The sequence below is a fragment of the Lutra lutra genome, chromosome 10 (genome assembly GCF_902655055.1).
Source record: "Lutra lutra chromosome 10, mLutLut1.2, whole genome shotgun sequence".
NCBI classification, from domain to species: domain Eukaryota; kingdom Metazoa; phylum Chordata; class Mammalia; order Carnivora; family Mustelidae; genus Lutra; species Lutra lutra.
In genome coordinates, this window is record NC_062287.1 from 16,745,159 (window position 1) to 16,765,258 (window position 20,100).

Consider the following 20,100-nt stretch of genomic DNA (forward strand, 5'->3'; position numbering starts at 1 on the left):
TAAACCCCTGGTGCTACCCCGGGGAAGCTAAGCCCCTTCAGAATTCTGGCCTCCATGTGGGGATGGCTCACCCCGCCTCCCTGGCCTCCACTGGGGGACGGTCACAAGAAAGAACTTGCAGCAGAGTGTGAGAGCGGAAGCAGGAACAGGGAAAGCAGGTCTTAAGGATGGGAGGACACCTGGCCCTACTTACAGGTCACATGTAGGGAAGGTGGCCAGATGCTTTTCTTCCCATATTCAGTGGGAGGGTCTGTCACTACAGTTCTATCTCCCATTCCTCTGGTCCTTTACAGAGGATTAGTCACCAGCGACATCTTATCCCATTTGATCTCACAATTCTCCGAAGACAGGCAGAATAGAGCATTACTATCCCCGAGCAGACGAACTCGGAGGAGGTAGGTGGCTTTCCCCCCAAGGTCTCACAGGTGGAGTGGAACAAGGCCAGAACTGAAACCAGGTCACCTCCCCAGTGGTCTGGCCTATGGAGGCACTCATTGAGTTGGTAGATGACCTTGTCACTTCTCTCCTGGGAGGCAGCCTACAGGAGTCCTTGGACACAGTGGTAAAGGAGACAATGGGACTTCCCACTCTGAAAAATCCCCTGGAATCTGTCGGCCTCTGGCTCCTGTGGCAAATGCTATGCTTTAGTTGACAATGTCTTCATAATGAGGAAAGCCTCATTAATTCAGACTCTGCGGATTCAGAACCTGTGATTATCCAACCTCAATTATGCCTGGATATGTCTTTGAACCCCTATAAACAAATGGATTGGGATGCAGAGCCACACCGCTGACCAGATGGTAGAAGGCTTATTTAACCCACTTAAGTGAACAAACTAGTTGTAATGGCGTTAAGCATGTACACTGCTTGAGTTGCAAAATTATTCTCATTTTAAATGAGTTCGTTTTACCCAATAAAATAGCCCTCTATTTTGAAATAGTTTGCCCATTACAAGAGTAGTTTCTTTTTTCTTTTTTTAGATTTTATCTATTTATTTGAGGGAGTGAGAACCAGAGAGACACAGAGAGAGAGCGAGCGCGCGCGCACGTGTGCGCGTGTGCACGCATGCGCAGGAGGCCGGGGCGAGGGGCAGAGGGATACGTAGACCCCGCCCCTCGCTGAGCAGGAAGCCTACCTGATTCCAGGACCCGGAGATCATGACCTGAGTCAAAGGCAGACGCTTAACTGACTGAGGCATCCGGGCACCCGCAAGAGTAGCTTCTAATTCTAACTTCTTAGCAGTTCAAAGGTGCTTATCACCAGTTAATCTTTAAGAGTTTCTTGTTGGTAGAAGTCATTTTAAAATATGGATTTAGGGGCGCCTGGGTGGCTCAGTTGTTAAGCGTCTGCCTGCGGCACAGGTCACAATCCCAGGGTCCTGGGATCAAGTCCCGAGTACAGCTCCTTGCTCAGCGGAAACTCTGCTTCTCCCTCCCCCACTCCTCCTGCTTGTTGTGTTCCCTCTCTTGCTGTGTCTCTGTCAAACAAATAAAATCTTTAAAAATAAAATAAAATATGAATTTATCCATGTGTTACTTGGCAAGTTCCTTTGCTTCTCTGAGCCTCCGTTTCTTCATCAGCAAAATCAGGGTAAGACTTACCTCCCTTAGTTGTAGGGAATACGTGAGATAATGTGTGTGGCTCATGGCAGGTGCTCAGCCCATGGTGATGCACATCTGATTGTAGGCTGCATCATGAGAAGACAGGGGCAGCCACCCAGCCCTGGCTCTAAACACAGCCCCCAGAACTGGCACCTTCCGCTCATTCACTAGCTCATTTCTCATGGTCTCCAAGATGGTCTCATGTGCATGGACATACCTCTTTTGAATAGCAACCCAATAATCACCTCCTTTAAGAAATGAGGGGGGAAAAATTAATGGTCTTCTTTCAAGAAAGGCTCAAAAACTCTGTTCATTTCTCTTGACATCATACACCCTGCTTCCATTTTCTTCCCCCACAGAGCTGGGAGCTCCTTCTGAAGAGGGACTCCTGGTCTCTCCTGTGTCACTGCAGGACTGGGGGTGGGGACTAAGACTCCTGGGGGTGCCTGGGCAAGGATGATTTCCTGGTCTTTTCTCACATAGGTGGGCATTCACGCTGATCATCATCTCATCCTACACGGCCAACCTAGCGGCCTTCCTGACCGTGCAGCGCATGGATGTGCCCATTGAGTCAGTGGATGACCTGGCTGACCAGACCGCCATTGAGTATGGCACAATTCACGGAGGCTCCAGCATGACCTTCTTCCAAGTAAATCCATTGGGTGGCTCACCAACATGGGGAACTGGGCAGAATAGAGTTGAGATATTTGTCCTCTAAAGATAACAACATCAATCTTCATCCCATTATCTCTTTTGAACATCTAGTTTGGAGGTTCACTTGGGGCTCATCTATATCCTGCTCTACAAAGTACCCTTGGAGTTAATAGGTGTCCAACCATCCAACTACCCAAGACGTCCATTTTCACATGAAACAAGTCCAAGGCCTTGGACTTCAGTTTTCTGTTTTCCATAAAAGCCTCAGTGCCTGTTGGCACCACAACCACTGAAGGCATCATGCAAACACAGGTGTGGATAGACACACACACCCGGCTAAATTCTCTCTGTCTTCTTATTTGTAAAAATAGAGGCCAGCATTGGATCTGGGATTGATACGTTGGTTTAGGGTCGACAGAAAGTGGGTGACACTCCTCCTTCAGACAGTGTCTCTTAGAAGTCCCAATGACCCTGAGTTCACTGCCTCTGCCTGAAGGACAGCAAAGGACACAACCAGAATTTCCATTCTTCATTCGGTCCAAACCCGGAGGTTGGCAGCGAAAGTCTTCTCTAGGGTAGATGGGGCAAAACTGATTATCAAACCACTAGGCAGAGTTTACAGTGTCTTAGGACCCTGTTCTTTCCTTGCCTTTCTGTGAAAGGTATCAAAGTCACAGCCCCCTCTCCTGCCATGACACAGTGGTCATTGAGAGATGGAAGGGAAAAGGTTATATGGACTATAATGAGGGGATTGAGTAAGAAAAGGGCCAGGATTTTAAGGTCCACTTTGATTACTTCCCTTTTAAAACCAACATTTCCTTTCTCTTGTTCTAATCTTGCTTCCTTGTGTTCTTTTCCCAGAATTCCCGCTATCAGACCTACCAACGCATGTGGAATTACATGTATTCTAAGCAGCCAAGTGTGTTTGTGAAGAGCACCGAGGAGGGAATCGCCAGGGTGTTGAATTCCAACTACGCCTTCCTTCTGGAATCCACCATGAATGAGTACTACCGGCAGCGAAACTGCAACCTCACTCAGATTGGGGGCCTGCTGGACACCAAGGGCTATGGGATTGGCATGCCAGTCGGTATGCAGGAGAGGAACAGCCTCTTTGGGTAGCTCCATCCAGGCAGGGTCAGAGTAGCTAGGACCACCGAATGCAGCACTGAATTCGACAGCCCTGTTCTAGAACCAGTTAACAGTGACTTTAGGTGGGCATTCTTCAGGTTAAAAAAAAAAACAAAAAACAAGCAAACCCACATACTTCCATCAGAGTTCTCAATCTTTAATTATGGCAGGTCAAATTGATTAGTTATTAGTTGATTAATTACTCAAGGACATGTTGATGTCCTTGGTGGATGCTTCAGGGCTTTTGTTTTCCCCTCTTCTGCTTCCTGCCCTTTGGCCCTTGCTCTGTTGATGGACCTCTAGCAGTGGGAAGGGGAAGGTAGAGATGGTCAAACTTAATTAATTTTACTATTAGTGTCCCCGGGGAAAGGCTTATTACAAAAGGAGATAGACATGATGAGGTGAGGTGGTTTTCAGATCATCGGTGGGACCCATCTACTCCCAATCAGCATAGGTCATTGAGAATGAACAGGAGAACTCAGTATTCAGCTGACTGTGGACTTCCAGGCTGTTATAAGATGGTAGGGATGTTTGACTTCCAGAAAGGTCTCCCAGCTATCTTTTCTAAAGGATATTCATGCTTTGGGCCTTCTCCTGCTGATAGTGCCTCCATCAGAAGGTGAGGGGAAGCACTTCGAACTGCTTTTTAGATTGGAGAGGGAATCTGAAAATGTTCCTCTGGTGCTTGAAGCATGTACCCTTCCCTCACCCATCATGGAGAGCCACACTGTATGGCACTGTCCTTGCCCAACACTGTTCTTCTACTTGGCTGTCCTGTACAAGGCAGCAGGGGGAGAGGCAGCAACTGAGGCCATCAGACCATGTGGGGAAAACGATATATAGCACATACATCTTTGCTGTCATCTAACACACTCCTTCTTTTGATCATTACATAAGTTAGAATTCTTTTGGATTCACTATATCCATGGAGTGTGAAAAGCATGGGTTTGGGGACAGGCAGACCTGGAAATGATCCTGGTTCTGGATTGTGGGACCTCAGATCATTTAAGCTCTCTGAGTCTCAGTTACCCCATCTGTGAAATTAGGTTTCTAATGCCTACCTTATAGAGTAATTGAGGGGTAAACCTAATAATCAGGTCAGGTGCCTTAAACCACAGCATCTCCCACTTATGCTGTTTGGGGGGAACATGAGTGCCCTCCCCATCTTTTCCCTAATCCCCTATGTTATTTGGTAAAAGCAGATGACTTCTTAAAGATCGATGGGAAACAAAGCCAATGAGCAGAGGCAAGGATACAGTTCATTCTTGGGCTCAATGAATTCTGACACTAGCTCTTCTATAAACCAGAGGCTCACTCCGGGCACTTGTAAGCCCACATATGCCCCTCTTACCATCATATTTCATTGATATTTATTAATATGCAGATTACGGCCCTCTTTGAGAGATTTATTGGCTTCCATTTTGTTTCAAGATGGTGGCATGAACCACAAAACAAACTTTAACATGTACCCTGATCAGGATGGAGCTGTTTAAGATAAATTTCTTTAAATTTCAGTTAAATTACTGAAATCTCAAATGCTTTAAAAGTGTTCATGGAACAAACCTGTCGAGAGTTGACACAAAGCAGGCCAACTTTAGAAATTTTTATCAATAATGAAAGAAAAAGAGAAGGAAATACATTTCTTCTTCTGTATCTGGCATGATGCTATTTTCACATGTCAGCCCACCTGCAAGGTAGATGTGGTCCTTCTCACCCTAGAGGAGAGGACTGAGATTCAGGACAACGTACTTGTCCAAGGTCACAAAGCAGGTAGAGGAGCTGGGTTTGAGCCTAGACTGCCTATCTCCAGATTCAGTGCTTTGCTTTCCAGACCATGTTGCCAGAGGGTCCCACCAGCTCAACAAGACAGGATAGGTGAGCTGTGGGCTTGTCCAGGTTCTCAGATCAGGTTGGGAAGAGCATCATACAATCCAGGTGATGAGAGAGAATTGACATCCTGCTGAGGTTACATCCAGGAAAGGCAGCATGTGTGTCGTTTTTAAGTGGGTGGAGAGAGTGGGGTAAGGACATAACCAGAGAATAAGCAATGTGCTTGGACCCAAGAAAATTAAGAAAAACAGCACACGGAATGAGAGGGAAAATTAGTAAAGTGGTTTAGGAGCAAAGCAGGCAAACATGGAATAAACAGAATAATCCTTTCATGGAGCCCCTGGGGTGCTGTTGAGGTTGGGTTGAAAATGCCTTGAAAACTGGTTGAAATGCCTGGCTAGGCCGGACAGTTGTCTGTAAACCTGGAATGTTCATCAGTCTCACGACGTAGCCCCATCTGGCAGTTCAAGTAGCCGTCCGCTGCAGGTGTGTATTAAGTACCTACGGCACACGAGGCGTTCTTGATGTTGGCCCACGTCACTTGCATAGACACGTTCTGTGCCGCAAGCTTGGGGAATTGCATGCCCAGGCATAGTTGTATCTCCAGGAGGGAAGCTTCCCTCTGTGGGTCGTGGCTGTCAGAGTCCTGAGATCTGGCAGCTGATCTAGTCCCTGGTCTGTCAAAGTGCAGTCTGTGGCCAAGCAGCAGGGCATCCCCTTTGGAGCTTGTTAGAAATGCACAACCTAAGGGCACCTGGGTGGCTTACTGGGTTCCTGCATTGGGCTCCCTGCTCAGCAGGAAGCCTCCTTCTCCCTCTGCCCCTCACCCGACTTGTGCTCTCTCTCTCACTCTTTCTTTCAAATAAATAAAATCTTAAGGAAAATAAAAGGCCCATGGAACCCACGGATTCAGAGTCTGCAGGTCAACCAGATCCCCAGGTCATGCGTATTAAAGTTGAAGAGCACAAATCTATTTGTTCCAAGCTTTGGCCTGAATCCTTTACCGTAGCCTTTTCCCCTGAGGCATCTGTCCACATTGGGCCTTCACAGAGCTTGAGCAGGAAAACTGAGCAGCTTAGTTGGTCTCCAGCCTCTTGGCAGATTTTCCTTTAAGATCTCCGGCCTCAGCCCGTACTGAGGCATTGAGCTTCCCATGGTTTCACTTAAGCCTGTTTTTGTGATTAAACCTAAATTCCAGAACCAAAGCTCCTTGACCATATTCCATTAGAAAAATTAAAAAAGAATTGCAGCGAACAGAAGCCTTCTGTCTGAGGAGGGAAGGAGGAGCAGTATACACGGGGTGATGGACAGGGATGGGGGGTTGTCGGACACTCAGCGGGCCAGGCGGAAGGTTGGGCTGCCCATGACTGGCTTCTGCACACAGATGGGGGAGAGGTGGCTTCTGCCACTCTCTCGGGGGGCTCTTCTCCCCCTGGGGGCTGCCCTGGGTAAACAGATGTCAGATGTGATGTAGCAAGAGTTACAGGTGTCTGGGAAATTCATTTAGATCAAGCAGAAGACAGACAGCTGACCGAGGGAGAGGTCTGTGTCACGCACGTTTTCTCACCCCGGCCTCTTGGAGGCAGATGGGAAGCCTCATGACCAGCTTCCCTAGTGTCCCTAGGCAGGTCGTTTAACCTGAGTAGAAAGTGGTGGGGAAGCGGGGCTCCACGGGAACCCCAGAAGCTGTCGCTTGACCCTCCACTGGGCTCTCGGCCGTGGGCTGAACATGACATCAGTATAGAGAGAAGGAAAGTAGAAAGGCCCAGAACCCCTTCCTCTTCGTGGAGGGTCCTCAGAACCAGCCAGGGGAGAGTCGTGCTCCTGTGGGGACGCCTGCCGTGTCTGTCCCTCTCCTCCTGGGGTTAAGTGACCAGAGTGCCCAGGAGGTGTACTGGGGAAAGGAGCAGAGTGATGCCTCACAGCGCACTTACACCCTGTGTTCTGGGCTCTTCTGTGACCCCACAGGTTCGGTTTTCCGGGATGAGTTTGACCTGGCCATTCTCCAGCTGCAGGAGAACAACCGCCTAGAAATTCTGAAGCGCAAATGGTGGGAAGGTGGCAAGTGCCCCAAGGAGGAAGATCACAGAGCCAAAGGTAAGCGGGTCCAGGAGCATCCCCTCCTGCTCTGGGGGACAACAGCTTGTTCTGGTGTCGAGAGTCTAGATGATGGTTGCTGGAACACACGGAGAGCAAGCCTTGGAAGGAAGTTAGGGCTGGGTGGGGCGGGGCTGAGGGCTGGAGCCTCTGCGAAGGCTCCCCCAGAGAGGACAACCCTCCCCTCATCCGTCTCCCCCATCCCCTGAGCTCTGCTTTGGTTTTCTTGTCAGGCCTCATCACTCCCTGATACTATATGTTCTATTCATTCATTTGTCTACTTTCCATTTCTTCTACCGGAATATGTATCATAACAGGACTTGTCTTCCTCACAGGGCGGTCCACAGGGCCTGGCACATGGATGTTTTATTGAATGAATGAATGAGTGAGTGAATGAATGAAGTCTAGATCACACTGGATAGAAAGCAGTCACCGGCTGATATGTGTGGTGGGGGAGTGTTCAGGGTCCCTGAGCACCTGGGGATTTTTGTAGGGGGTTTGCCCAGGATAGTCCTGGGCTACATCTGTTGTCGATCGTTTAATGCCTCTTAGTTATTTTTAGAACCCCCTTTATGTCTCGTAATGTCCTGGCTTGGACAATAAATCATATGATCGCCCTAGTCATCTAAGGCGGCCTTGCTAAAATATGTAACAAATTTACTTATACACGCTGTCCCCTAGGAAGGCGGCCGAGGAGGGAAATGAGTAATACTGTATGCTTCCCTCTCTGCCTGGCATGAATGATTATCCGTGATGAGACAGTGAACGAGTGACTTTGTGTTTCCAAGTGTCTCTGCGTGGGAATCTGTCCTGCAAGACAAGGTCTTGGGAATATGGCCTTCTGCGTAGTTTAGTGGCCTTTTCTGAGTTAGAGGAAATGCTGTCCCTTCCCTCATAGAAAGCCATGGAAGCCACACAAACCTTGGCTTTCCGGTCCCCAAAGATCAAGTGTGGAGGAGACTAACTCTGTTCAGAAAAAAGGAAGGAAGGAAGGAAGGAAGGAAGGAAGGAAGGAAGGAAGGAAGGAAGGAGAGAGAAAGAATATGAAGGAAAGGAAGAAAGAAGGAAATGAATGAATGAATGAATGAATGAATGTGGGTATCAGAAAACTTCTGGATTTGATAGAATGAAGTAGATGTTGAAGATGTTTAGGACCTGAGTGGTAGGGAGGGCCGGAGGGGCGGTTGCCAGCAATGGGCGTCTTGAGGAAGATGCAGCAGGAATCCGTGATGTGGGCAGGGGCTCCATGGGCGCAGCCGGAACCGAGCAAGGTTCCCGTGGGGAGAGCGGAGCGTACGGAGGGTTTGTCCCGGGAAGTTGTGGGTAACGAAATGCTCCTGCACCACCCCCTCCCCACAAAAAGACACGTGGATTGAAAACAGTCTAAATCTGACTAGGCCTGGAACAGTCGAAATAAAATGAGCTTATTGATAAGGTAACGTAGGTCAATGTTGTTCTGTGATAGCAGTGACCTTCAGACCCGTGGGAAAGAGCAGCCGTCTTGCCAAGCGGGGGAGGGAACCGGTGGTGGCCTTTGATCTGGAATAATCTAAAGTAGAAACAGGGAGGTGAATCTGGGCCCCAGAGCGGAGGGACCTTGAGTCCGTTTCCTGACCGATGACTGAACTAGAAGAGATGTCCAGGTAGCTCTCTTCGTAGAAGCCCCTGGTCCCCCTTTACCCGCACTTCCCCAGTGGCCTGGGTGCCTTCTCTGTCTTGGACAGAGAACTCAACCTTCTACATTGCAGCTCCTGGTCTCTGCTTGGCAGACGGCACCTTAGCCGTGGACCCAGTCTTGTTTGTTTCTGTGTCCCTAGCCTCCCTGACAGAGCCTGGCACGTACTAGCGACCCAGTAAATATTTGTGGGATCCGTGACTAAAGCTGCTGGCTGGTAGTTGTCAAAAGCTACCAATGGCAGTGTCCTCCTGGGTCACATTAGCAAAGTGACCAATGAAACTGATTCAGTGACCTTCCTGCACAACCTTCATCCCAGAGCTGTCCACATAGTCAGGTCGTTCCTGCCTCTGAGCAGCTGACCCAGAGGATGTGGTGATGCAGAGACACTGGATAAGGGAGGCTGGAACACCGTGGGAGGGGGCCAGGAGTCAGTGCTCAGAGCAGTGTAGGGACCCCGACAGACTCCTGCATTGTCGTCCACGCCACCCCAGCTGGCAGCTAGCTCTGCCAGCTCCAGATCTCCCTCCCCTCCTGCTTCCCACTGTCTGTGGGCTTCCCCAGCTTTCCCTGCCTTTGTCAACCCAATCCCCATTTGATCTCTTGGAGCACATTTCCCCTCGAGGCTCACTGCTGAATTGCTCCCATGTCTCCAGTTTCCCCCTTTCATCCCTGACCCCGAAACCTGGCCACAGGTCCTTCCCTTCTGTGCATGTATGTCTTTGCCGGTGTTTATTTATGCATCCCGCTGATCCCAGAGAGAAACAGTTAGAGGGCAGCAAAATTGGCAAATACGATGGTTTGGGTGCTCTATCATGGTCACTCATGGGCCCCTGTCTGGATCATCTCTCCCACTCAAGGTGTCACTGAAGTCCAATGGAATTCCCCCAACCCTCCTCCCACCCTCCAAGAAGGGAGCTCGTTAGACTTTTACTGTCCTGCCTACCTGTTTGTTCTACCATCAGCCACGAGGATAGCTCTCTTCCCTCGGGCAGTTTCTATAAGGTTCAGGATCATGGGCCTTGGTTCAGATGGATCCCACTCCATAAACGGCCTCATTACAGACACTAAAGAAACATCTTTGAGCCTCAGTTTCCTTCTCTAGGAAATAGAGATGATGATGAATAATCATGTCACCTCCAGGGCTATTGTGAAGATCAAATGACATGAATCATGTTGAATAAACCCTCTGCAAAAGTGACTGGCACAAAGGAAGTGAGAACTAATTTTATTCCCAAATCTAGGCCTTGAGGAGCAATTAAGGCACCGTGAGAGTTCTGAACAGTGTCCACGGCCAAAAGCGTGCCCACTCATCACGTGCTCCTTAAGGCTAGATAGCTCTTTTAAAACCCACCCTTATGACATCTCTTTTGCATCTGTTGACATTTGTCCCCCACAGACTATAAAGAACTCAAGTGCAGGGACTGTGTCTTATTTATTTTTGTATCTTGGTGACCAGCATTATCACATGACATCCATGTTTTGATGAAAGGATGAACAGTGAATGAATGAATGAATGGATGAATGAAGTGGGCAGTCATCTCAAGGACCTCCAGACTGGTACCACTTCCAATGCCTATTGACTCCCAAACAGGAAGCTTGACCCGCCCCCCCGCTGGTGGCATAGAAATGTTCGCATACCCCCACTGCATCCAATGTGCTTTGTAAATCAGTGCATATCAGATGCTGTGCTAGGCTCTGAGATTATGGAAGAGACTAAGACATAGCCCCATCCTCAAGAGGTTTAGAACCTAGAGAGGCACAAATCATCACTATAATGCTTGCACTGTAGGAATGCTTTACGAGACCCATAAAGTGTTTATGAAGCCCAGGGGAGGAAGCGATTAATTCTGAGCAGTGGTCAGGGAAGACTTTAGGGACATTTGACCTGAACCTTGAAGCATGTATCAGGAGTCACTGCTTTAGGAATGCTGTAGAGCATAGCTATTGCGTTCAGAAACTGGTTTGAATAATTAGGACAAGGTTGGAGTTCAAAGAGCCTTGAAAACTTGTAGGAAGCATTTGGACTGCAAACCAGCATATCCCAAGCTTTTCATTGGTAGGAATTAATAGCAGCAGACAACAAGCCTATACACTTGGGGGCCTGGAGACATCCTCTAAAACAGCCCACCGTGCTTAGAATGTCCTTGGTCTCCTGTTTTATTCTAAAAACACATGAATTTTGCAACTTACAGTGTAACATAGGCTTGTTTATTTAAAATGGTTTTTCCACCTCAACTCTAAGTAAAATTAGTGTCCCAGAAGATGCTTCATAAATATCCAAGGGCATTGCAAATGCCTTGGCACTCTGGGCTGAGTTTGAGAGTGTTGGCTCCAGACTTCAGAGATGCTGGGCTAAGACGGGACATAATGAAAGCAGGTTCTGGGATGGAATTCTGAGCTGTCCCTGGCATTCATGGTCTCACGGGACAGTCCTTGCCTCAGGAGGAACAAAGAATCAAATTATTGACTTTAAGTTCCAACAGTTCTTCCAACTCAGCAGAGGCAGTGTTCTTAGAAGTCAAGGTTTTTGATTTGCCAGAAAAATATTTTGCAATACGGAAGGCTAATACCTAAAGGAAGCTTGGCATGAAGCCGGCACTAGAAATTAGAGAGTAGAAAAATAATACAAGACCCAGGCCACATCTGCAAACCAGATTAAAAATAATAATAATAATAACAGCAACAACAACAGCAGCACCCTGGCCAGAATAGGGAGCTTCTGAGCAGGAAAAGGATAGACTGGAATGTGGAGGGTCCCTAGGAAGGAGCTCTTTACCTTGCTGGGACACAAGACAGGAGCAGATAGAACTCCTAGATTAGTTGGGGATTCTAAGAGGTAAAGAGATTTTTTTGTTTGCTTCTGGAGTTTGGAAAGCCCCAGAAATATGTGTCATGCTACAGTGAAGAGAGGGCATGAGCGATGAGACAGGGGGACCCAGGGCAGGGAGCAACCAGTGACAGGCTTGCATTTTCCTAGTTCCACAGATATTGGAAATCTAAGTGGAACCTGGCATTAAGACCAGATACCTAACCCACCCCATGACACATCATCTCCTTCCTATCCTCAGACCCGAACTACATCCAGGGGTGAAGTGAGAACAGAGGAAATACTGCATTTGGCTGAATTTAAAGCCAAAGTGACTGAGAAGTCTCAAAGTTTTTGGCAATCAGTGGAAATGGGAGCTAGGGGTAGACATCAGGTAATTTATAAAAAACTTAAGTTAGAGTTTCTGCCAAGTGGAAAAGCCTGGGGTTTGGAAACCCTTCCCCAGTCCACAGAGGCTGATGCTAGAGCTCAGGAGGGATGGAGAGGGGAGGCACACAGGCAGATCGGGCTCCCAGGGAAGTTGGAGAGGTCATAACAGGAGGCTCCACTCTGCACTTGGGGACGAAATGTTCCCTGGCACAGAGAAGAGAACAGAGCAGATGAAAAGGGGAAAATAAAGAGTGAGGTCACCCTGCCTTGGTCCCAGATGCTTCATGGGATGCTAGGGTTCTCTTAACTAGGCTGTGTCCACTCTGTCCAGCCTCCCTTTGGAAGGAAAGGATGGGCTGTAGTAATACATCCAAAGCGCCCCGTCTAGGAGATGCTGTGCAAGTCGCCATAAAAGCCAGGGCTCGGCTCCCGTCCCAGCCACGGCAGCTGGTGCCAATTCAAGGCAGTGGCCCCATTTCTGCCATGGCCGAAGCCCAAGCAAACACAACTCAGAAAGCTGAAAGGGCTTCCTCGCCCAGCAAAAGTGGGCATGACCCTCTCCAAGCCAAGCAAGAAGCACTAGCCTGGAACGAAGACACCATCGCTTGGTCTCTCTCTAGCAAATTAGCCATCAGACTTCATGGAATGTAACTTCCTGCTCCAGGGAGCCCCTCCCGGGACAGAAGAACAGGATCAGCATGACCCAAAAGATCTCTTCCTTTAAGTCTTTAAATGGTTGCCAGGAATGGAGCCACAGGAACTTTTTTTTTCCTTGCACCTCAAACCAAACAAAGGGCAGTCATATTAATTTGCTTTCCAGAGCGGCTCCTGGGTGATCTTTCTTTCCCTGATGTGAGTCCATTGGCTTTCCCGTGAGCCTAAAGGAAGGGGGAGACTACGCAGCAGGCAGAGAGGGATGGAGGTGAAGGGATGATGTAAGGAGGGTCATTTTGTCAGAGGCTTCTGAAACCGACAGTGGCTGTAGGCGCTTTGCTTTCAAGTACAGCTGGTCCCTGACTTAACAATGGTTTGACTTACGGTTGTTCCATTTCATGATGGCGTGCAAGCAAGATGCATTTAGTATACCACGTACTTGGAACCTGGGGTTGGATCTCTTCCCAGGCTAGCGGTGTGTGGGACGACCTTCTCCCGTGATGCTGGGCAGCAGCAGAGTGCCCAGTCACCCCGAGATCACAAGAGTCAAGGGCTGATACACCAACAACCCTTCTCTCCCCACACAGCCATTCCAATGTTCACTTACAGAACAGTGTTCAGTCAATTACATGAGATGTTCCGACACTTGGTTACAAACGAGGATTTGTTCAAGATGATTTTGCCCAACCGTAGGCTGATGGCAGAGTCCCGAGCACATCTCAGGAGGGTGAGGCTAAGCCATCATGTTCAGTATGTTAGGTGTAGTAAACTCATTTTCCACTTAGGATATTTTCAAGTGACAATGGGTTTATTGGGACATAATCCCATCGTAAGTTGAGGAACATCTGCAGTGTGTACCAGACAGTGGGCAGTAGCTAACATAATTCTTCTCCACTTCGTTATCCTATTAAAATGTGAGAAATTTCAAAGAAAAGGACCTGGTGCTACCCTACTTCTAATCCAATATTACAGCTCAAACATCATTGCCAAGTTCCAGAGAAGAACCCTAACATTGGGATGATGTCATCAAGCATGATGAGTCTTTTTGCCAGACCTCCCTTGGCTCTGGTGAGAACCACATTACCCCTTCCCCATACCTTCCCCAATTTCCTTCCCTGCCTGGAGCTCAGTGAGCATTTACCTTCATCTGCAGCTGAAAAATGAAATGGTAGAGTGTATGGAAGCCTTGTTCCAAGCTCTTTCATTTTCTTTTGCACTTTCTTTTCAAAAACACTTGTTTTATTTATTCTCTCACTCAGCCCCTATAAAAAGAAATCTCCGTTAGCCACTCACAAATGCCGGCATCCCGATTCAAGGGGATTGGGTTACCGAAGGCTTTGCAGAACAATGGTTGGACAAAAAGGTAGCTGGTAAATTCCAAGGAAATTAAATACCTTTATCTTGAAAAACTCAAGCTCACAATTGGGCTTCAAAGGAACGTAAATACACCACCAGGCTGTGAAAATCAGGGTCCCCTTTCAAGGATGAAAAAGGGGCCAGTGGTATTGACTCACGGAATCCTTAGAGAGCAGGAAGTTTGCTGTCTGGCCCAGGGGGATGTGAGACATCTTAGTGAGAGTGGGGGTGAGGGATGGGTGGGGAGTGGACTCTGGGGTTGTTTTCCTCTCTCTCTCTTCTCAGGGGGCCCAGCCTGATGATCCCGGTTCTCTGGTTTCTCTGGAGAGAGCCAAGACTGGAAACCCGAATATGGGAGTTTAGATAGTGTCTCAGAGAGATGCTTGCCGAGGAAGCTTCTCCCTAATCAAATCAGATTGACTGTTGAGAGACGGAGAAGTTCCCAGGGGATGCCAGTTAACAGGCTCAGGAACAGAGGCAAATGGTGGCCCAGTGTGTCTGCCATCAAAGGAGGTCAGCAACCATAGAGTCTGCAGCTCAACTTTGTGTGGCCGCTGAATCAAGGTGGAGTCAGTAAAGCATTGATTCAAGCGTTTGATATAATGTTGTCAAGGGGAGAAGGGAATTTTCTAAGTGGAACTCACCACCCATACATACAACCATATGTCACCCCTGTACAAAAAGAGTGACCCTCTTTCCCGGGCACTCGGGGTAGGAGGAGAGGTCCCAGGAATGAATTCAGTCATCAGAGCGTGGGGGTGAGCTCTGTAATCCCATCCCTGTCACAGAAGGAAGGCTAGTTCCAGGGAGAGGCGGTGTGGGGTAGGGGTAGGGACGCAAGCTCTGGCTTCAGTTGGGATCTGGCCCTTGCTGCTGGCCGTGGGACCATGCATGGGCACGTTACCCGACTCTACTACGTTGATTTCCTTGTCAGAAAAATGGAGGCAAACATGGTAGCAGTTTCACAGGGATTCAATGAAAATGTTTAGCCTAGTAACTTTGCTCCCAGGAAGCAGTCATAAAGGTCAACTTCATTTTTGTAAAGAACATGAGCGGGGGCAGTGAAATTTATCTAGATATCACGTCTCAGCTGTAAAACTTGGGCCACTTAACTTTCTTGAATTCCTGTTTCTTTTGCTGTAAAATGCCGACAGTAGGCCTTTTTTTTTTTTACAGTGTTTTTAATGATAATTGAATGAGATAGCAAATGTTTTTAAAAATGAGGCGCTTGAGCTCGTATTTTGATAAATTGTAAGCACCTCTCCCAAGCTTCTGTTTTGATAAATTGCAAAAATCATCAGAGGCCTCTCCTATCCCTCTTCTACGTCGTGTCCGTTCGCCTGCTGTCACTATCTTCCGTCACTGTCTGGAGACTCTGCTAGTCTAGTCAGGGAATGTCGCAGGAAGAGTGAATGACACGCTTTGCTGTTTCCGTCCTCGTCTGTGCACACCTGATGGGTCCCTTCGTATTTTCTCACAAGGTTGTAGAGGTCAGCTCACATGTGGTTCGTGAAGTTTCTATTTACAGTAAATAAGTCTCGGAAGATGGGACCATTTAACATATTTGTGTGGAGGTAGGTGAATATGACTTTTGAAATAGAAAGTGCTCGAAAGTCATTTTGGTCGAAGAATTCAGGTGTCTGTCAAGAGTTTTCAGTGTGGATCGCTGCACAGAACTTCAGCACACTGCCTGGTGCTCAGCTCGTGGAAGCTTCTCAAGAAAGTTTTATTGACCCACATCCAAGAACAAATACATGGGATTGTAGTGCTGGTCTCTCTGCTCTCTGTACCCACCTGTGTGGTTCTTGTGGCCTCTGCCTCTTTGCCTCCCAGGCTAGACCTACCCCTTGTTCAAAAGGAGCATCGTTGCATCTCAGTTGCCAATTTTCACAGTGCCACCAGGAGATGCGCAAGGGGAGTACGGCACGTGACTCCAAAAAGTGATCACTTTCAGGTCAGAACTGAAGGCAGAGCAGTTGGGTGGAGATTCAGATCTGCTCCGAGGTCCTCCCTTCCAGGTTGCCATTCCCCTGTGTAGTTCTAGAGACAAGGAAAGTTGTTGGTTTGCATTTGTCAACCGTAATTTTGTATTTGTGGGCAAGCTAGGAGTGACACCAGGGTTAGTGTTTAATCAAGAGTTTTCAGGGGGAGTTCGGTTCTGTTCCAGTTGATATGGTCTTATTGCTGGGGCATAGCTGAGGCTCTGAGACTCAGGTGTCAAGAGAGACTGTCAGTCTGAAAGCCATCTGTCTAGGTGGCTTCTGTGGCATACAGCTAAGAAGGGAAAGGGGCTGTGATTAGCCGACTCCCCCCTTGCAGGGGCCGAGGCAGCTCTGAGTGCATGGAGGGCCTGTGATCAGACTGGAGGGTGTCTGTGCTCGAGGAGAGGCTGTGTGCAGCCAAGGCATTTGACTTTAGGAGAGTGACTGATGGCAGCGTTAAGTAGAACTGCTGTGCTCTGCTAGCACTCGCTGTCTGCTCCCACTCCATCTGTTTCTCAACTCTGACTATGCCAGCAATCTATTCTTACCTCCACTTTCCAGTAAGTTCCTAAAGGCACCGATGGCTTACAAGCTCGCTCCTGGGCGGGGAGGCCGCCCAGCCAGGATCCAGCACGCTGGAGCTAACAGCCATGATTAACATGCTGGACCTGAAACTTGCGAAGCTGGGAAAGCAAGACCCGGAGGCGTTTCAGTGACGCATGCTTTCTCCCCGCATCCTGTTAAAACCTCAGCTACTCTGAGAAGCTTTCCCGGATCTGATCAAACTTATCCCAGCTCCAATCACCTGTCTGTGTATAACCCTCCCTCATGCCCTTGCACCTGCTGGGGACCCGGTACCCTGGGTCCACGTTGTGGATTAGACCATGTCAGAGTTCAGTCCCGCCTTGGCCAGCCACTCCTCACAGTCTGGGCCATCTGCTTCCGCGACCAGGCTATGAGCCCCCGACAAGGGCTGTCACACTTTACTATTATTTCAAACAGAATTTAATTAGGAATGAATACGTTTCACAGTATGGATCCAAAGCTTTTGATGATGCAGAATTCTACATAGGAGATGTCTTTATCCTCTTACTTTCTGTTCATTCTTTCCACAGACATTTATCGGGCTCCGATTATAGGCCAGGCACCGTGACTGTATGGTTACAGAGTTGAGCGAGACCTGGATATTTCCCTCCAGGAACTCAAAATATAGTGAGAAATCCAGAGATAGCAGATCAAACTAGGGCATTATTTGATGCAGTGTTAGAATGAGTCACAGTGTATGATCAGTGAAACACCAAAGCCGTATATCTAACAGAGTAAGATCAGGGAAGGCAGCCTGGAGGAAGTGACCACTCCGCAAAGCCTTAAAGGAAAGGTTAAGTTCAGCACAGTGTGTGTCTGGGGCTTTGAGGGAGGCTCCAGGCAGAGGAGGGTACAGAAAGAAGACAGGGGCAGCAATGCTATGTGCTGGGAACTATGAACAGTAACTAGAGATTTCTCACAGTTAGATTTTGCATTTGGGGAAGATCACTCAGGAAAACTTAGTGGAGGGTAGAGTTGAGCGATGCAGCTGCAAGTAGGAGGTCATTTCCGAGGCTGCTGAGTAGTGCAACCAAGCGACAGTGGGAGCCTGAACATGAACGAGGAAAGCAGTAGCAGGGGAAAGTAAAAGGTATTTAGGAGGCAAAATCAGCAGGACTTGGTACTAGCCAGTGCAGGATGGGGAGGCAGGAGACCAAACGCAGGGAAACGAGGAGAGAAGGTGCGTTAGAGCCAGCAAAAGGCATGGAGAAGTTTGCAAGAGGGCAATGTCTTTATAAAAAGTCAAGAAGGAGTTATGGTTGGCAATGCCAAGTGCTATAAGAGGTCACTTAAGATCAGGACTGGAAAATTTCCAAAAGGTTAGAAACATGATGTTTGTTGGTGACCTTGGTGTGGGTGGTTTTAGTGATGCAAGACAGAATTGCGTGATGAGTGAGTGGGAAAAACAAAAGTTCATTCAGATAGAACCATTTCCTTTTTCAGCTTCCTTGGGCCTAGAAGGTTTTCAAGCATCCAAAATTATGGTTGAGGCCTGAAAAAATGTATTAAGCTTCAAGATGCAAAAAAGAAACTGCAAAATTAAATTAAGACACGTTTAATTAAATATCTCCAAAATGTAACATTGTTTCGACCTCATTAATTTTTAAATTTAATATTCATAAAAACTTCATTACATTTAGAAACAATTTTGGGGGTTAGATTTTTCTCATTTTGCAAACATTCCCTTGTATGCACAATGATTGCTGAGAAATCACAGCCAATTATAAATTAAATGTTGCTTGCTACTCAGTCACATCACCAGCAAAATTTTAAAAATGCATTTAACGTAAGATATGGGTGCATTTTCTTCTACTTGCTGTTATGTGAGAGGGTGTCTCCAAATGTATGCTTTTTTAGGGGCTTTAAAATGTCTTAAAATAGTTCTGATATAGACAACTGTTTCAAAAATCTTGGCCGGGGAAGGAAGGAGAGAGAAGGGGTGTTCACTAGACAGAGCTGGAAGGGGAAGGAGGGTTTTTATTTTCCCTCTGAGAAGAGAGGCACGTGAGTATGTGTCTACACTGAGGGAGAGTCAAGGGCAAGAAGAGAGTCAGAGGGTCCAGGTGATGTTGAGACAGGCAGGGAGGCCAAATGGCAGAATTGGCCCCGCTGAGAGGGCCTTCCCCTCTGCAGAAACAGGAGGGGAGGGAGGTTGAGGCCTTTCCGGGGGATCCTAATCTTTTCTTTTTTTTTCTGTGTCAAGTGCAACTATCCCAAAGTGACCAAAGAGTCTTACAGGACCTTCACAGTCACTTGGGGGGTCTGTTTACCTGAACGGGTGGGCATACCTCATCTAGGTTATGGGGTACCACTTCTCCTTCCCTGAGGCCCTCCATCCAGCCTTCTCCACAGCTGGAGTATCACCCATGGAGTTCACCCATGATGCTCAGATGTACTTCCCTCCACCCATGCACCTGCTCCTGGAGTGGACACCAGAGCATCCCAGCATCTGTGCACTCTTCTTTCTCAAGGGTCCTTTGTGTCTGCCCCATTCACGTGGGTTCTGATGTTCCCATGGTCAAAAAACTTTCTGCCCAAATGATCCCAGGTTACAGGGGCAGGTGTTGAAATGAACCCTAACCCCCTTCCTCCCAGAAAGTAGAAATCTTCTCCAAACCCTATATGCCTTCCCTTAGAATTGAGTTTTTAAATATCCCCTTGTCTGGGGTTATTCAAAAGAGAGGATCCATAGCAGATGATTAGTGTAGACGCCCCTCCCCCACACTCCCCCCCCCCCCCCCGCCCCCAATCCCTACACGGGCTGGGTCATTGTCACAACAAAACAAAAAAGCAACAGACATCCACTCGAGGCTTTGTGAGAGGAAACCCGAGGCATCTTGAAATGGCTCCTGGCTACGTTGAGCGATTTTTCCAGCTCTCCAAGATGCAGAACTAAGCTCATTTATAGTGGTGTGTGAGGCTGGCTTTCCCTAACGCTGATGTAGCTCCGTGTCCCACCCCTGATTACGCAGACACTCAAATGCGCAAGTATTCCAGACTAGCACAGGGCGTAGGCTACCCTCCTGGCAATTTCCTGGATCAAAGGTGCTTTCTGATCTATGACGGTGGCCCCTGTTAAATCAGGGTCTCATGGGCTTATGACACGCTCCTGAAGTTTGGGTTTCTCTGATGCCAAGTAAAGCATCCGGTGACATAGCTAAACTCAATGTTTGACACTGTGGAAATGAAACAAGCATAAAACCCTACAAATATTTACTGAGTATAGGCTATCTGCCAGGGATCGTGCTTGGTGGGGAGAATACCACTGGAATCTGCCTGACTTCAAGGAACTTCGTGATGTATATTGCCCCCCAAAATACTAATCTCCAAAAGAATTTT

General features: G+C 48.0%; 1 protein-coding gene across 2 annotated transcripts in view; it reads left to right on the forward strand.

Annotated features, from left to right (window-relative positions):
* Window positions 1-20,100, forward strand: part of GRIK4 (glutamate ionotropic receptor kainate type subunit 4) — a 422,274-nt gene that overhangs the window by 396,362 nt on the left and 5,812 nt on the right. For both annotated transcript variants that reach the window (XM_047693414.1, XM_047693415.1), the window contains 3 exons: window positions 2,085-2,250; window positions 3,117-3,342; window positions 7,182-7,310. In XM_047693414.1, coding sequence (XP_047549370.1) covers window positions 2,085-2,250; window positions 3,117-3,342; window positions 7,182-7,310 — 521 coding nt within the window. The remainder of the gene's footprint in view (window positions 1-2,084; window positions 2,251-3,116; window positions 3,343-7,181; window positions 7,311-20,100) is intronic.